Raw genomic sequence first — 13,323 nt, 5'->3', positions numbered from 1 at the left:
ACACAGCCATTAAAATGGGACAACATTCCACAGGCCACAATCAACAGCCTGATCAACTCTATGTGAATGAGATGTGTTACACTGCATGAGGCAAATGGTGGTCACACCAGATACTGACTGGTTTTCTGATCCACGTCCCTACCTTTAAAAAAAATCCATAGATTAGGGCCTAATTATTTATTTAAATTGACTGATTTCTTTATATGACCTATAACTCAGAAAAATCATTGAAATTGTTGCATGTTGTGTTTATATTTTTGTTCAGAGTATATATATAATATATCCCTTGTTTTTTCTCCCAGCTCTCAGAAGGTTATTTTAGTATTTGAATGGTTGTTTGACAAAACAAACTAATTGTCTTCCAAATTGTATTTGAAAGCACTGTATGTTCAAATACTTATTTCAATTATTTCATTTCCCATGCATCCCCCCAATTTGATTGAATTTCTGACAAAATACGTTTGTACAGTATGCGAGCAAATGTCAGACATATTTTGTAGAGCAGTAATTGACTACCTTCAGGACAGGGCCAAAAGAAATCGACGAGGATGGGATTCGAACCCACGCGTGCAGAGCACAATGGATTAGCAGTCCATCGCCTTAACCACTCGGCCACCTCGTCGTTCTACCCAATGCTAAACAGTTAGCGTTATCAAACGAAGCTACATATGTTTTCACAACATATGACGTTACATTTCAGAATCGTTCTGATTTGTATAAATAAAATGTATACATTTTACCTAGCTACATCTGTCTTAATCATTCCATTGTGGTAGATAGCTAATGTTAGCCAGTTATAATATTTAAACTGGACCTATCAACGTAAGAAAACACTGGCGCATTCTGAATTCAACAAATATCCAGTAACAGCAGCGAATGCTTTGAAAGCCAATATGTAAATGATTGACAAAGTAATTTAGTCTGTTTCGGATCATCGTGAGTTGTATAACATAACTTTAAACTCTTACAAGGACTCACAGAGAAAGGCAAGGACACGGAGACCTGTAACTGCAAGTTGAAATGCCTGGTAAGGACAGCTTGCTGCTAGCAAGATAACCTTAACTAGCTAACTCGTAAGGGTGAGGACTAGATGGAATATAACTACGAAGATAATGGACTTTTCGTAGCAGGTTAGGATAATTTAGGTTAAGGGTAGGACAATTGTTAGGTTTAGGGATAATTCAAATGCAGAAATTCTCCCGTAACGACATTTTCTTTTTAAGATTTAGACGGTATTTGCGTCACTTCCGTCCGTAGCAGTATAGCATTTAGCCACAACCGCAAGTAAACTAGCCAACTTGCTAGCTACCTGCTTGAGCTGTGTTGTTGACCAATTACACAACTTTCTCTCACCTATTAGGTAGCCAAAGGCATACATAGCCAGCTACATACTTAGCTAGCTACCTGCCAAGTATTTTTTTATACCTAATTTACCTAATAAAACAACAATGTGATCCCTGCAATAAGGTAAATTAGAAATAAATATATGTTTACATAAGATTCAAGAAATGGCATGGTGTGTATTTCCCTCAACCTTTGATAGCTCATATTGAGATTGCTCTATTTGTGTAAAATGCAGATATCTTTCCCTGTCTCCCCTCTTTTTTTTGTTTGACGTGTCATTTGGTGTGTTCAGTTGATGACTGTCAGAAGAAATGGAAGAACCCAAGGGACACACTCGTCAGATTCAAGCAGGCTGAAGAGCAGAGGAAAGCCTCTGGGGAGCCAGATAGTTACAAGAAGAACTGGATGCACAGCAGGAGAATGTCCTTCCTCACCCCCTTCATCCAGGCCAGGAGCTGGCAAGGAGACACCACACATGACTTGGAGGATAGGGGAAATAAGGAAATGGAGAGGAACGGGGAAAGTGCCACAGAAGGCGTGGATGACAAATCAGCCTTCATTATCCACGAGATCGAGGGGGACTAGGCAGACGATGAGGACGCTCCCTCTCCTGACACTGAATCAGGATCCTATGGGCCCAGCCAGAAGAGGTGGCAGATGGATGGGATGGATGGAATGGAGGACATAGAGGATGAGATGTTCTTTAGTTTGCTCCCATATTTTAGGAAGCTCCCCCATGGAAAGAAGAGTGCTGTAAAACTGAAAAATACACCAACTTTTACATGAAGCAGCATTCCAATAACCCACTGCCCCGCCACGCCCCCTCCTTTCCTCGATTCTGTTTACCGTGTTTTGTAAAGCATAAGCATACATTTGGTCATGTTACCAATTATGGTTCTATACTCCGTTTGATACTATGCCTGTTGTTTATGGTGATTGCAAAGTCAATTGTTAACAAATAAATACTTTATATATTTGAGGGCCTGAATTGATTGCTGTGTCTGCAAGCAATTCTCTCAAATGCTCAGAATAATGAAACACTACACCCTTCCCTCTGGGCAGATGTGGAAACCATTGGCCATGGTGATGCTACCAGTTAAGCAAGGTTAACCATTAATGTAAATCATTGGCAAATCCGCGGAGGGAAGATCTCACTAGCCAGCTTTGACTCTGTTTTGCATGCTTTTTTAGAAGAAGCACCAACACAAGTCAGTATTTGTTTTTAACACATACGCAGAGCGGGGTAGTTTTCAATACTTACCAGGTGGTGGCAGTCTCACTGATTGTCATATAAAAAAGTGTTATCCCCCCCAGCCAATGAGTGTTGTCTCCCATTCGTTTTCCCTGAGTTGTTTGGGAAGGCACTCTGAACTGGTTTTATAACGTCCCACATATCAGCAGCACTGTAGATTCAAGGCCCCCAGTTACTTTTTATCATAGCAGACATAAACTTTATCAAGGGCTAAAGGTCCTCTGGTTCACTTGGACACTTAAACCAAAGCAGAAACTTTTGTCTAGCCATATTCATCATGTCCATGCAGACACTTCTCTTCTTGACAGGGCTGGTTGCGCTGTCCAGTTCGTACACTGTAAGTACAGTCAATACATTTGAATTATGATTGTGAAGATGATTACTAGACATGAAAAGGTTGTGCTTAAAGGAATAGTGGAATTGAAATTCTAGCATCTTTATTATTTGCTAAATATTTGTTTCTCTTTGGGGGGACAGATTCCTCTGTCATCTCGTGTGCATGGTATGTCAACCAAATATCTTACCATAAAGTCAATTCCAAATACATCAAAATGATTTTACCTCCATGTCTTGATCTGAGCCATGCTTTTTATGTGCAGAGGTATATGGAAACGGTGAAGATGATAACCCCTTACTTAACTTGGGTGAGTTTGAGGAACTTAACAGGATGTTTGTATGTGGTCATTTTTATTAAACATGTAATGTTTGATGTTCATGACATGAATAGTGATCAAATGTTCAATTCATTGTTTTCAAATTATATTTGGCCTGACAGGAGCAGAAGAAGACTTGGTTGAAGGGGATATGTTCATTCTGGCAAGAACCAATGGCGTTATTTTGCTATATGTTATCAGATAGCTGTAAAAAAGGAAAAAAAATGTTGTCCTTTGATAATCTTTATAATGTCTTCCCTGAGTCTAAAAGATTCAGTCCAATTAGTACATGACTCTTTTTCTTCCTTTTAACAGCCAGGACGCAATGCCTTGATTGACACTAAATACAGATGGAAGTTTCCCATACCCTACATTCTGTCAGATGACTTGGGTAAGTGCAAGTTGAATTTGATATAGAGTCCAACTAAAATGACTTGAATTAATTAATTTACATGCAACACAGCATACAAGGCATATTATCAATTTATTACACTCTAAGCCACTTGTAATGTCTTAGCTTTGTTCTTCCTTGTCTTTCAGATTTGAATGCCAAAGGTTGTGTCCATCAGGCATTTGAAATGTATCGTCTGAAATCTTGCATAGACTTCAAGCCCTACGAAGGCGAGAAGACATACATCAAGTTTGAAAAGAGAGGCGGGTACGAGCTGACAGTGTACATATTGTCCAACAGCCCTTGCTTTTACACAGAACGCTCTATAGCTTTCATGTATGCATTCACCAGGACAGACTAAATGAACAAATCTCAGTCAATTTGTTACGCAAAACAATTGCCTTCTTGCGTAACTGCTGCAACGTTTTAACATTTGACTTTAAACATGTCTGCCCTCACACATCCATATAACTCAACGTTGAACTGTGTTTGCCAGGTGTTTCTCCAGCGTTGGGGACCAGCAGAATGGACAGATCCTGTCCCTGGGCGATGGCTGTGACCACAAGGCTGTGATCGAACACGAGCTCCTCCACGCTTTGGGCTTCTACCATGAGCAGTCTCGCCAGGACAGAGACGACTATGTCAAGATCTGGCTGGACCAGGTCACTCCAGGTCAGTATCAGTCAGCCCTCTGGTTGATGAGAGACAGCAAGGGTAGTGGATCCTGGCCACAAAGGGCCAAGTGGAGGGTTTTGTTACTGCCCAGCACTAACACTATTCAGCCTAGCACTATTCACAACATGTCACTGTCTAGATGCAATACCATTATTAGTTAAGTGGGAACATTTTAGTATGACATGTTTTTTATCCTTTCTTGCAGGGCTGGAACATAATTTCAACAAATACGATGATTCCTTCATCACTGACCAGAACACTCCTTACGATTATGAGTCTGTCATGCACTACCGGCCATACTCCTTCAACGTGGACCCCAACATTCCCACAATCACCACCAACATCCCAGAATTCAACAACATCATTGGCCAGTACCTGGACTTCAGCAAACTGGACATGCTGAGGTTGAACAGGATGTATAACTGCTGTAAGTGTTGTGAGACACATGACAGAGAGTGTTACCTATTTTTCCTGACACAGCTGTGTGGCAGCAGTGTAGGAAAATGCAAACTACTCGTTTTAAGAACAAGCTAATCACCTCTCCGTTTTTGTCAAGTTAAAATGTTCTAGTGTCAGATGAGATGATCAAATTATAGTTGCTTCATTGTGATCCACGTGTCGACTGAGATATGCCCCTCCTCCGTTGCCAGCCTCCCCTCTCACTCTTCTGGACCAGTGTTCCTTTGAGTACAACAACATCTGTGGGATGATACAGAGCCCCACTGATGATGCAGATTGGGTCCACACCAAGAGCAGCACTGGGAATGAGGATCACACTCTCATTGGCCAATGCAGAGGTCAGAGTTCAACAATAGATCACCTCAGATCAACCACTTCTAGGAGTAGATTACCATACCCTCAATCCTAACCATTAGCGTGAAGAGCTCTAACATATTGTATGTTTGATATCTTTGTGGTCTTTTAGATGCAGGTTACTACATGCACTTCAACACTAAGACTGGGAAGGAGGACGAGTCAGCTCTGCTAGAGTCTCGCATCCTGTACCCCAAGAGACACCTGCAGTGTCTGCAGTTTTTCTACAAGATGACAGGCGGACCAAAGGACAGACTTGTGATTTGGGTGAAGATGGACGATGGGACTGGGACAGTTCGCAAACTGAAGAAAATACACACCATCTGGGGTATTCATTTTCATATATACAATCACTGATGTATGTATTGTTTATCTTCTTTGGTTTAAACTTTGTTACTGCATGATTTCATTTCGATTTGTAAACTAGGAGATGCCGACCACACATGGAGGATTGTCCACGTCTCCATGGAGATCGAAGAGAAGTTCCGCTATGCTTTCCAAGGTATCCGAGGAGATCCATCTATAACCAATGGAGGAATCTTCATTGACGACATCAGCCTGACTGAGACTCGCTGTCCCAACGCTGTCTGGCAGATCAAGAACTTCACAGGAATCCTCAACACTGCAAACAATACCACCGTCATGGACAGTCCAGTCTTCTACAGCCCAGAGGGCTATCGTTACGGTATACGTGTGCGTCCCGTCTCTGACTACAGTGACCACACAGGGGGCTACACTGGGATGTACTTCCACCTGGCCAGCGGGGAGAATGACATGGTCATGCAGTGGCCGGCCCTGAATAGGCAGGCTAAAATCGTGGTCATGGACCAGGATCCTGACATTCAATTGAGGATGTCGTCTGCTCGCAGTCTGACTACAGACTTGATTAAGAGTACGTCATTACTGTGTTTAGAGAATACACTTTAGGTTAGATTTGTCTTCATGTACCCTTTACCTTAAAGTAATTTCTCTTTGCTTAACTTAATCATATCTGGATACATCAGGAAATGCTTTGTTTGTTATATCTCGCCCAATATCTGGTCAGATTACGACGGCAATGAAACAGCTATAATGTGATTTAATAGTCTAATGATATACAGTATGTTTCTGTGTTCTCCAGCTCCAGATGGAAAGCTGTGGTGGGACAATCCAACTAATGTGGGGACCTACGATCCAGGGTGTGTGTGCTACAGGGGAGAGTCGCGGGGATGGCGCAACATGATCAAGCATTTCGACTTGCGACGACGGAACTACCTGAAAAACAATGACCTCATCATCTTTATCGACTTTGAAGGTAAGAATTTGTTATTAACTGACTTTCCAAGTTGAATAAAGGTTACAAGAAAATGTGGAGGGGGATTAGTATCATTACTGGTCAGATCACACACTATTACAACACTCATTTGTTTTACATCACTGTCAGATATCAGGATTTGACTTTCTGCAATGCTTTGCGATAGCCAGAGCAATAAATGAGCTTGTTAAGACTTTGAGGTCAGCTGATGAAATGGCCACACTGCTTTTAATGTTTCTATAGACATAACATCTCTGATAAAAACAGAGGTTCCCATCAACCCAAAGGAGTGAGGACGTATTTTATTGCCACCGAGGGGAGGTAAGCTGTTTATTTTAAATTCTTTCAAATGTATTTTATTTTTGTGCTGGGGATTTTGTGAGATATTTCCGAGAGTCACTTTTTAATGTAGACTGACATTTGTATTTTCATTAATATTGTTTCAATTTAGTTTTTCGTGTCTTTGTATTTGATATTTTGGCAGAACCGGCAGTCCTGAGGATTTGGACAGACTCAAGAAGAGTACAGAAAATAACAGCACAATTTATCTAAACTAATGTTGTGAGTAACTATAAATTATTTTGTAGAAAATTTGATTGGTTTGAAAACTTTATAAAATCACAAAAAACTCTTGAAATGTTATTTGTTTTTACTGTTCAAACATTCTTATTCACAAATTCTTTCATTAAAGTTTGAGTCTTCAAATAAATGCGTCATTATGTTTTTTCTGTTGCACAGGATTTTTTTGTTATGGAATAAAAATCAATATCACATAACACTTCGTAGATATGATCACAGTAAAATATACTTTTTTATACGTATGAGGATCATGGCTCCTTTATATGTCACTTAAATGACAGGGAATTATTATGATTCACTTTTAGTGTCTCAAAATGTTCATTTTGTAATACATTTTATCTCACACACTTCGATCATCATATTCATAATCTAAAATATGTTTGCATTGTTACCATAGCGTGTTATATTACCCATAGAAATATATACTAATAATATAATAATATACAAAAAATATAAGTGCAACATGTTATGTGTTGGTCCCATGTTTCATGAGCTGAAATAAAAGATCCAAGAAATGTTCCATATGCAAAAAAAAGCTTATTTCTATAATATGTTGTGCACAAATGTGTTTACATCCCTGTTAGTGAGTATTTCTCCTTTGCCAAGATAAACCATCCACCTGACAGGTGTGGCATGTCAAGAAGCTGATTAAACAGCATGATCATTACACAGTTGTACCTTGTGCTGGGGATTATAAAAGGGCACTCTAAAATGTGCAGTTTTGTCACACAACACAATGCCACAACTTTCTCAAGTTTTGAGGGAGAGTGCAATTGGCATGCTGACTACAGGAATGTCCACCAGAGCTGTTACCAGATAATTACATTTTAATTTCTCTACCATAAGCCACCTCCAATGTTGTTTTAGAGAATTTGGCAGTATGTCCAACCGGCCACACAACCGCAGATTAAGTGTAACCCTGTCAGCCCAGGACCTCCACATCCGGCTTCTTCACCTGCGGGATAATCTGAGACCAGCCACCCAGACAACTGATGAAACTGAGGGTTTGCACAAGTGAATAATTTCTGCACAAGCTGTCAGAAACCATCTCTAGAGTCCCTGTTTCAACTGTACCGGGCAGATGGCAGACAGCATGTATGGTGTCGTGTGTGCAAGCAGTTTGCTGATGTCAACATTGTTAACAGCGTGCCCCATGGTGGTGGTCAGGTTAGGGTATGATCAGGCGTAAGCAATGGACAATGAACACAACTGCATTTTATCGATTGCAATTTGAATGCACAGAGATACCATGACAAGATCCTGAGGCCCATTGTCGTTGCATTCATCTGCCGCCATCACCTCATGTTAGGGGTAGCAGGGTAGCCTAGTGGTTAGAGCGTTGGACTAGTAACTGAAAGGTTGCAAGTTCAAATCCCTGAGCTGACAAGGTACAAATCTGTTGTTCTGTTAACCCACTGTTCCTAGGATGTCATTGAAAATAATAATTTGTTTGTAACTGGCTTGCCTAGTTAAATAAAGGTAAAATGAAAAAATGTTTCAGCATGATAATACACAGCCCCATGTCCCAAGGATCTGTAGCATATTCCTGGAATCTGAAAATGTCCCAGTTCCAGTTCATCCATGGCCTGCATACTCACCAGTCATGTTTGGGCTGCTCTTGGTCGACAAATATGACAATGTGTTCAAGCCAATATACAGCAACTTCACACAGCCATTAAAAAGGAGTGGGACAACATTCCACAGGCCACGATCAACTCTATGCAAAGGTGCTGTGTCACGCTGCATGAGGCAAATGGTGGTCACACCAGATACGGACTGGTTTTCTGATCCACGTCCCTACCTTTAAAAGGTACCTGCGACCAACAATTTATTTCAATTGATTGATTTCCTTGAATTAACTGTAAAATCTTTGAAATTGTTGCATGTTGCGTTTATATTGTGGTTCAGTGTAATTACTATGTTGTTGCCAATGGACGCTAGCAGAACTCAAAACCCCACTATTGCACTCTTGAACACACTTATCAACACTTATCACTTTCATGGCCATATCTGATTATTAACCAAAACTTTCCATTGAACCTGACAAGACAGTTTCCACACAACAATAAAGTATTGGTGTTGTATTGAAGTTCTGATATGTAACATGATCACCTGTGGGTCAAAGTTTCCCTTCCAGCTTGCTGTATTAAGAGTATTTAAAGGGCTTTAATTAGTGCTGTGGTATCAGGTCTGTGGTCAACCTCTCCAAAATGTCACTACTGGGGCTCTTGTGCTGTCTGGGACTGCTGCTGTCTCCGTCCTCTGCATTCACGGTAAAATCTCTCTCTCTATCTACTACATTTGCCAGGAATGCGTGATTTTGAAAACAACATTCTCATCTCACTTCACAGATTAGGCGGATGTCAAAGGAGAAATGTGAGAACTATATTTATTTAACCGATTATTAATCAAATCGTATGTATACATTTGTAATGCACCCGAATGGTGCTCATGTCACATTGGTGAGTTATTTTACATAACAAGACATATTTGTAGTTTCAAGACAGGTCTAAGAAAATGTGTTCAAATGCGTTTATAGCCAAATGAAAATGCATTCATTGTCTAACATTGTGGATCTTAGCCTTTGCCATTGATGCTGATGAGGTGATACGACGAGACATCCCCTTCGTCAACTCAGGTAACTTTCTTTGTGCGTACTGGTATACAGTGTATGTATTTGATATTATATTTTGTGGTGTTTTAAAACTATCTTCCATGTCTATAATCTTTGATTTTCCATAGGATTGAAGACCCCTGTTGTTGAGGGCGACATTGCCTTGAATGTAAGTTAGTACTGTGCTAAACCTCTCATTGTCTGCAAGTATGTTCGCTGTCTTTCGACTTAGAAGAAAAAATAGGGCTTTCAATAAAAATAAGAAGTGTGGTAAATAGCCCGCACTCTATAAATGAAACTTTGACCCTTTATCTATCTAGATTTTGATTGATGTGATTTCAATAAAGACAACGATAGTACTTCCGGTGCAATCAATAATTAAGTGTTTTAATAAAAGTTATATCACTCTATCAGCCTGGACGAAATGCCCTTGTGGATCCAGCCTGCAGGTGGAAATTCCCCATCCCTTACATACTGGCTGACAGCCTTGGTAAAAATGTGCACCATCTCTCATCCTAATAACATGATTTACACTGGTGATAAACCATGATTAAAGAATACTGAACTATGGGTATTGCTACCAATAGCATTATAATCAATACACATACAGATTCTAATATTTCTAGTCTGTTAATCCCTTGTTTGTATTTCAGACCTGAATGCCAAGGGGGTCATTTTCCAGGCCTTTGAGATGTACCGGCTGAAATCCTGTGTGGATTTCAAACCCTATGAAGGAGAGAAGAGCTTTATCAAATTTGAAAAGCTAGATGGGTATAGTTTGTTTTTCTGATATACAAGTCTGCTCCTCCACTCGATTCTGCTAATGATCACAGTCTTAACAGCCTGAGTTGAATCTTGTGCATTACTGCTTGGCTGGAACAAAGGTCTGCACCCACACTGGCACTATGTGGATAAGATTGGTCTCTCGTGTTCAAGAGATAATTCACTGCTGTGGCATCACGGATATTGTTGCAGGTGCTGGTCTATGGTCGGAGACCTACAGACAGGGCAACAGCTGTCATTGGGCCCATCCTGTGACTACAAAGGCACCATAATGCATGAGCTCCTCCATGCCCTGGGCTTTTACCATGAACAGTCTCGCACCGACCGAGATGACTATGTGGACATCTGGTGGGACCAGGTCCTGCCTGGTAAGGTTCAAGAGCTCAACACTCAAAAAATTTTGCACGGCCAGCCTTATTGTAGAACTTACCACAACCTTTGTATGTACATTCTACAGGTATGGACCACAATTTTGATAAATACGCTGACGATTTCATCACCGACCAGAACACGCCATACGACTACGAGTCTATCATGCATTACGGTCCATATTCCTTTAACAAAGACCCACGGTACCCAACCATCACAGCCAAGGACCCAGAGATGACCAAAGTGCTGGGCCAGTACAATGACTTCAGCAGCCTGGATCTACTGAGGCTCAACAGGATGTATAACTGCTGTGAGTTTTTCCTGATCAGGTCAATTGATCAGGAGGACCATCACTTTTTTTCCGAATCACTTGATTTGACCAGAGAAAACTGCTGATGTTGTGTTTAACTTGTGTTGTGTTGAACTGATTAAGTTTGCTTAGTGTGCTTGTGTATGATGTCTGTCCTGTAGCCTCCTCTCTGACCTTGTTGGACCAGTGTGCCTTTGAGACCGTCAACACCTGTGGGATGATCCAGAACCGTAACGATGATGGTGACTGGGTACGCACCATGAGCCAGCCAGGGTCTCATGACCACACTCTCATTGGCCAGTGCAAAGGTAGGGTTAACATACAGTAATACTAGGGTCAGGATCCCTGACATTGTCCAGAAAAAAACTCCTGCCCCTACACATCGCAAGGGTGGACACAGGTCTATCAACCATTCTGAATGGCATTCATAACTATTTTACCATAACACATCTATGATAACATCTTGTCTGTGATCTGTGTAGACGCAGGATTCTTCATGAACTTCTACACCGACACCGGCCGGGCAGGCGACTCAGCCTTTCTGGAATCCAGGGTCCTGCACCCCAAGAGGAATCTGCAGTGTTTGCAGTTCTTCTACAAGATGACTGGAAGCTCCAAGGACAAGCTGGTGGTCTGGGCCAGGAAGGAGGATGCTAAAGGCAAAGTCTTATCCCCTACTGCAGCTGGGAATTTCATAGGTAGGCTTGAGAAAACTGGTGAACAGCCATGCTCAATAATCTGATAAACCATGGCTGTGCTATGCGTTGTAGCATCATAATATAGCTTCAACAGGTACTGTTTGAAAATGTTCAACCTTAAAAATGATCATGACCCTGCATCTGTTTTCACAGGTGATGACGACCACTCCTGGAAGATTGCCCACGTTCCTTTGACGATGGACTCCAAGTTCCGCTATGCCTTCCAGGGGATCAGGGGCGACCCAGGCAACTCCTTGGGGGGGATCCAGGTGGATGACATCACCCTAGGTACGGTTCTGGCTTAACATTTTAAGTAACTGTAAAACCCTTCGATGTGTATGACAGGTGCTATGTGAATGAAGTTTTTATTGTCTTTATTCTTATTCTTATTAGCGGAGACACGCTGCCCCAGTGGAACATGGCGTATCAAGAACTTCAGCGAGTACATGAAGAGTTACGCCACAGGAGAGTACATCCAGAGCCCACGTTTCTACAGCCCCGAGGGCTACGCCTTTGGCATCCAGCTGCTACCCAACTCCTACTACGATGGGTACATTGGGGCCTTCTTCCACCTGAGCACCGGGGAGAACGACCAGGCCATGGAGTGGCCGGCAGGGAACAGACAGGTCACCATTACACTGCTGGACCAGGACTCTGACGTCAGGCAGAGGCAGTCCTTCTCCTACAGCTTCACCACCAGTCCCACTCATCTCATCCCAGGTATGGGGCAGGCTAATGTTGGTTCAAAGGGGCACATAAACATTTTTTTTCCTCACACTCAGATTATTGTGGCTATTAAAGCTTTTAGGTTAAACAATCGTCATAGCATTACCAACATTTTTATGAGTCAGCATAACAAGACATCTATACATCAATATAAATCAGGACATGGAAATCAATTGCCTTCACATAATCTATATGCAGATTATCTGCTTATTTATAACAATCTTTCAGACTCCAACATATTGTACTGGGATAACCCGTCCAAGATGGGGACGTACGACCCATCCTGTGACTGTTATCATGGCTGGACCTGGGGCTGGAACGCCTACTTCTCCCACTACCACCTCAATAGTAGGAGCTACCTGAAGAATGATGACCTCATTCTCTTCATTGAGTTTGAAGGTGCGCCTGACTACTTTCAAAGGGCTCTGAGATTTTTTTGGGATCACACTTGAAACTGTGTTAAACATGTCCCTTGTCGTTTTGTATTTCCAGATCTAACTCCGCTGATCAAAAGTGAAGTTCCAATTAAGTCTCCAGTTCAGCTCCGGAGTCAGGACTGAGGCTGTCCAGAACAACTATCAGATGCAGACTTTATGCATTTATAAATGTCAATGTTCACTTTTCTTTTTATTCCAAACATTCACAGAAAGGCCGTGGAAGTAAACATTGGCAGGCCTATACAAGTAAATGTGTCTGTTGTAATGTTAAACACTGTCTTGACAATCTGTCTGTGGCCTCCATCTGGATACTGGTTTGTTTATTTGTAGCCTGTGAAATGCACCTCCGTGCAGCTTTTAACAGATTAAAATCAAACTATTCAAA

General features: G+C 41.5%; 2 protein-coding genes and 1 non-coding gene across 4 annotated transcripts; 2 read left to right on the top strand and 1 right to left on the bottom strand.

The window, feature by feature from the left end:
• Positions 1 to 540: 540 nt before the first annotated feature.
• On the bottom strand, positions 541 to 622 carry trnas-gcu. Its single transcript has one exon. It is a non-coding gene; the product is annotated as a tRNA-Ser (tRNA).
• A 2,178-nt stretch (positions 623 to 2,800) lies between these two features.
• LOC123990816 (meprin A subunit alpha-like) lies at positions 2,801 to 7,131 on the top strand. The gene is made up of 14 exons (XM_046291701.1): positions 2,801 to 2,933; positions 3,074 to 3,098; positions 3,196 to 3,240; positions 3,372 to 3,412; positions 3,565 to 3,640; positions 3,790 to 3,907; positions 4,137 to 4,312; positions 4,521 to 4,742; positions 4,966 to 5,112; positions 5,241 to 5,456; positions 5,556 to 6,020; positions 6,249 to 6,422; positions 6,666 to 6,743; positions 6,907 to 7,131. Exons 1-13 carry the CDS (start codon positions 2,874 to 2,876, stop codon positions 6,713 to 6,715), a joined length of 1,815 nt encoding a protein of 604 aa, XP_046147657.1. The 5' UTR covers positions 2,801 to 2,873; the 3' UTR covers positions 6,716 to 6,743; positions 6,907 to 7,131.
• A 2,007-nt stretch (positions 7,132 to 9,138) lies between these two features.
• On the top strand, positions 9,139 to 13,323 carry LOC123990815 (meprin A subunit alpha-like). 2 transcript variants are annotated; one of them, XM_046291698.1, is made up of 14 exons: positions 9,139 to 9,274; positions 9,353 to 9,377; positions 9,583 to 9,639; positions 9,744 to 9,784; positions 10,030 to 10,105; positions 10,269 to 10,386; positions 10,591 to 10,766; positions 10,856 to 11,077; positions 11,239 to 11,385; positions 11,560 to 11,775; positions 11,929 to 12,063; positions 12,169 to 12,495; positions 12,700 to 12,900; positions 12,994 to 13,323. In XM_046291698.1, exons 1-14 carry the CDS (start codon positions 9,212 to 9,214, stop codon positions 13,059 to 13,061), a joined length of 1,872 nt encoding a protein of 623 aa, XP_046147654.1. In that variant the 5' UTR covers positions 9,139 to 9,211; the 3' UTR covers positions 13,062 to 13,323. The 2 variants fall into 2 exon arrangements, with proteins under 2 accessions (XP_046147654.1, XP_046147655.1); XM_046291699.1 differs by having other exon boundaries at positions 9,140 to 9,274; positions 12,730 to 12,900.

This window comes from Oncorhynchus gorbuscha, linkage group LG12 (assembly GCF_021184085.1).
Source record: "Oncorhynchus gorbuscha isolate QuinsamMale2020 ecotype Even-year linkage group LG12, OgorEven_v1.0, whole genome shotgun sequence".
Classification (NCBI taxonomy): Eukaryota; Metazoa; Chordata; class Actinopteri; order Salmoniformes; family Salmonidae; genus Oncorhynchus; species Oncorhynchus gorbuscha.
Note: the sequence above shows the minus strand (reverse complement) of the source record. Positions and strands in the feature narration are given on the sequence as shown.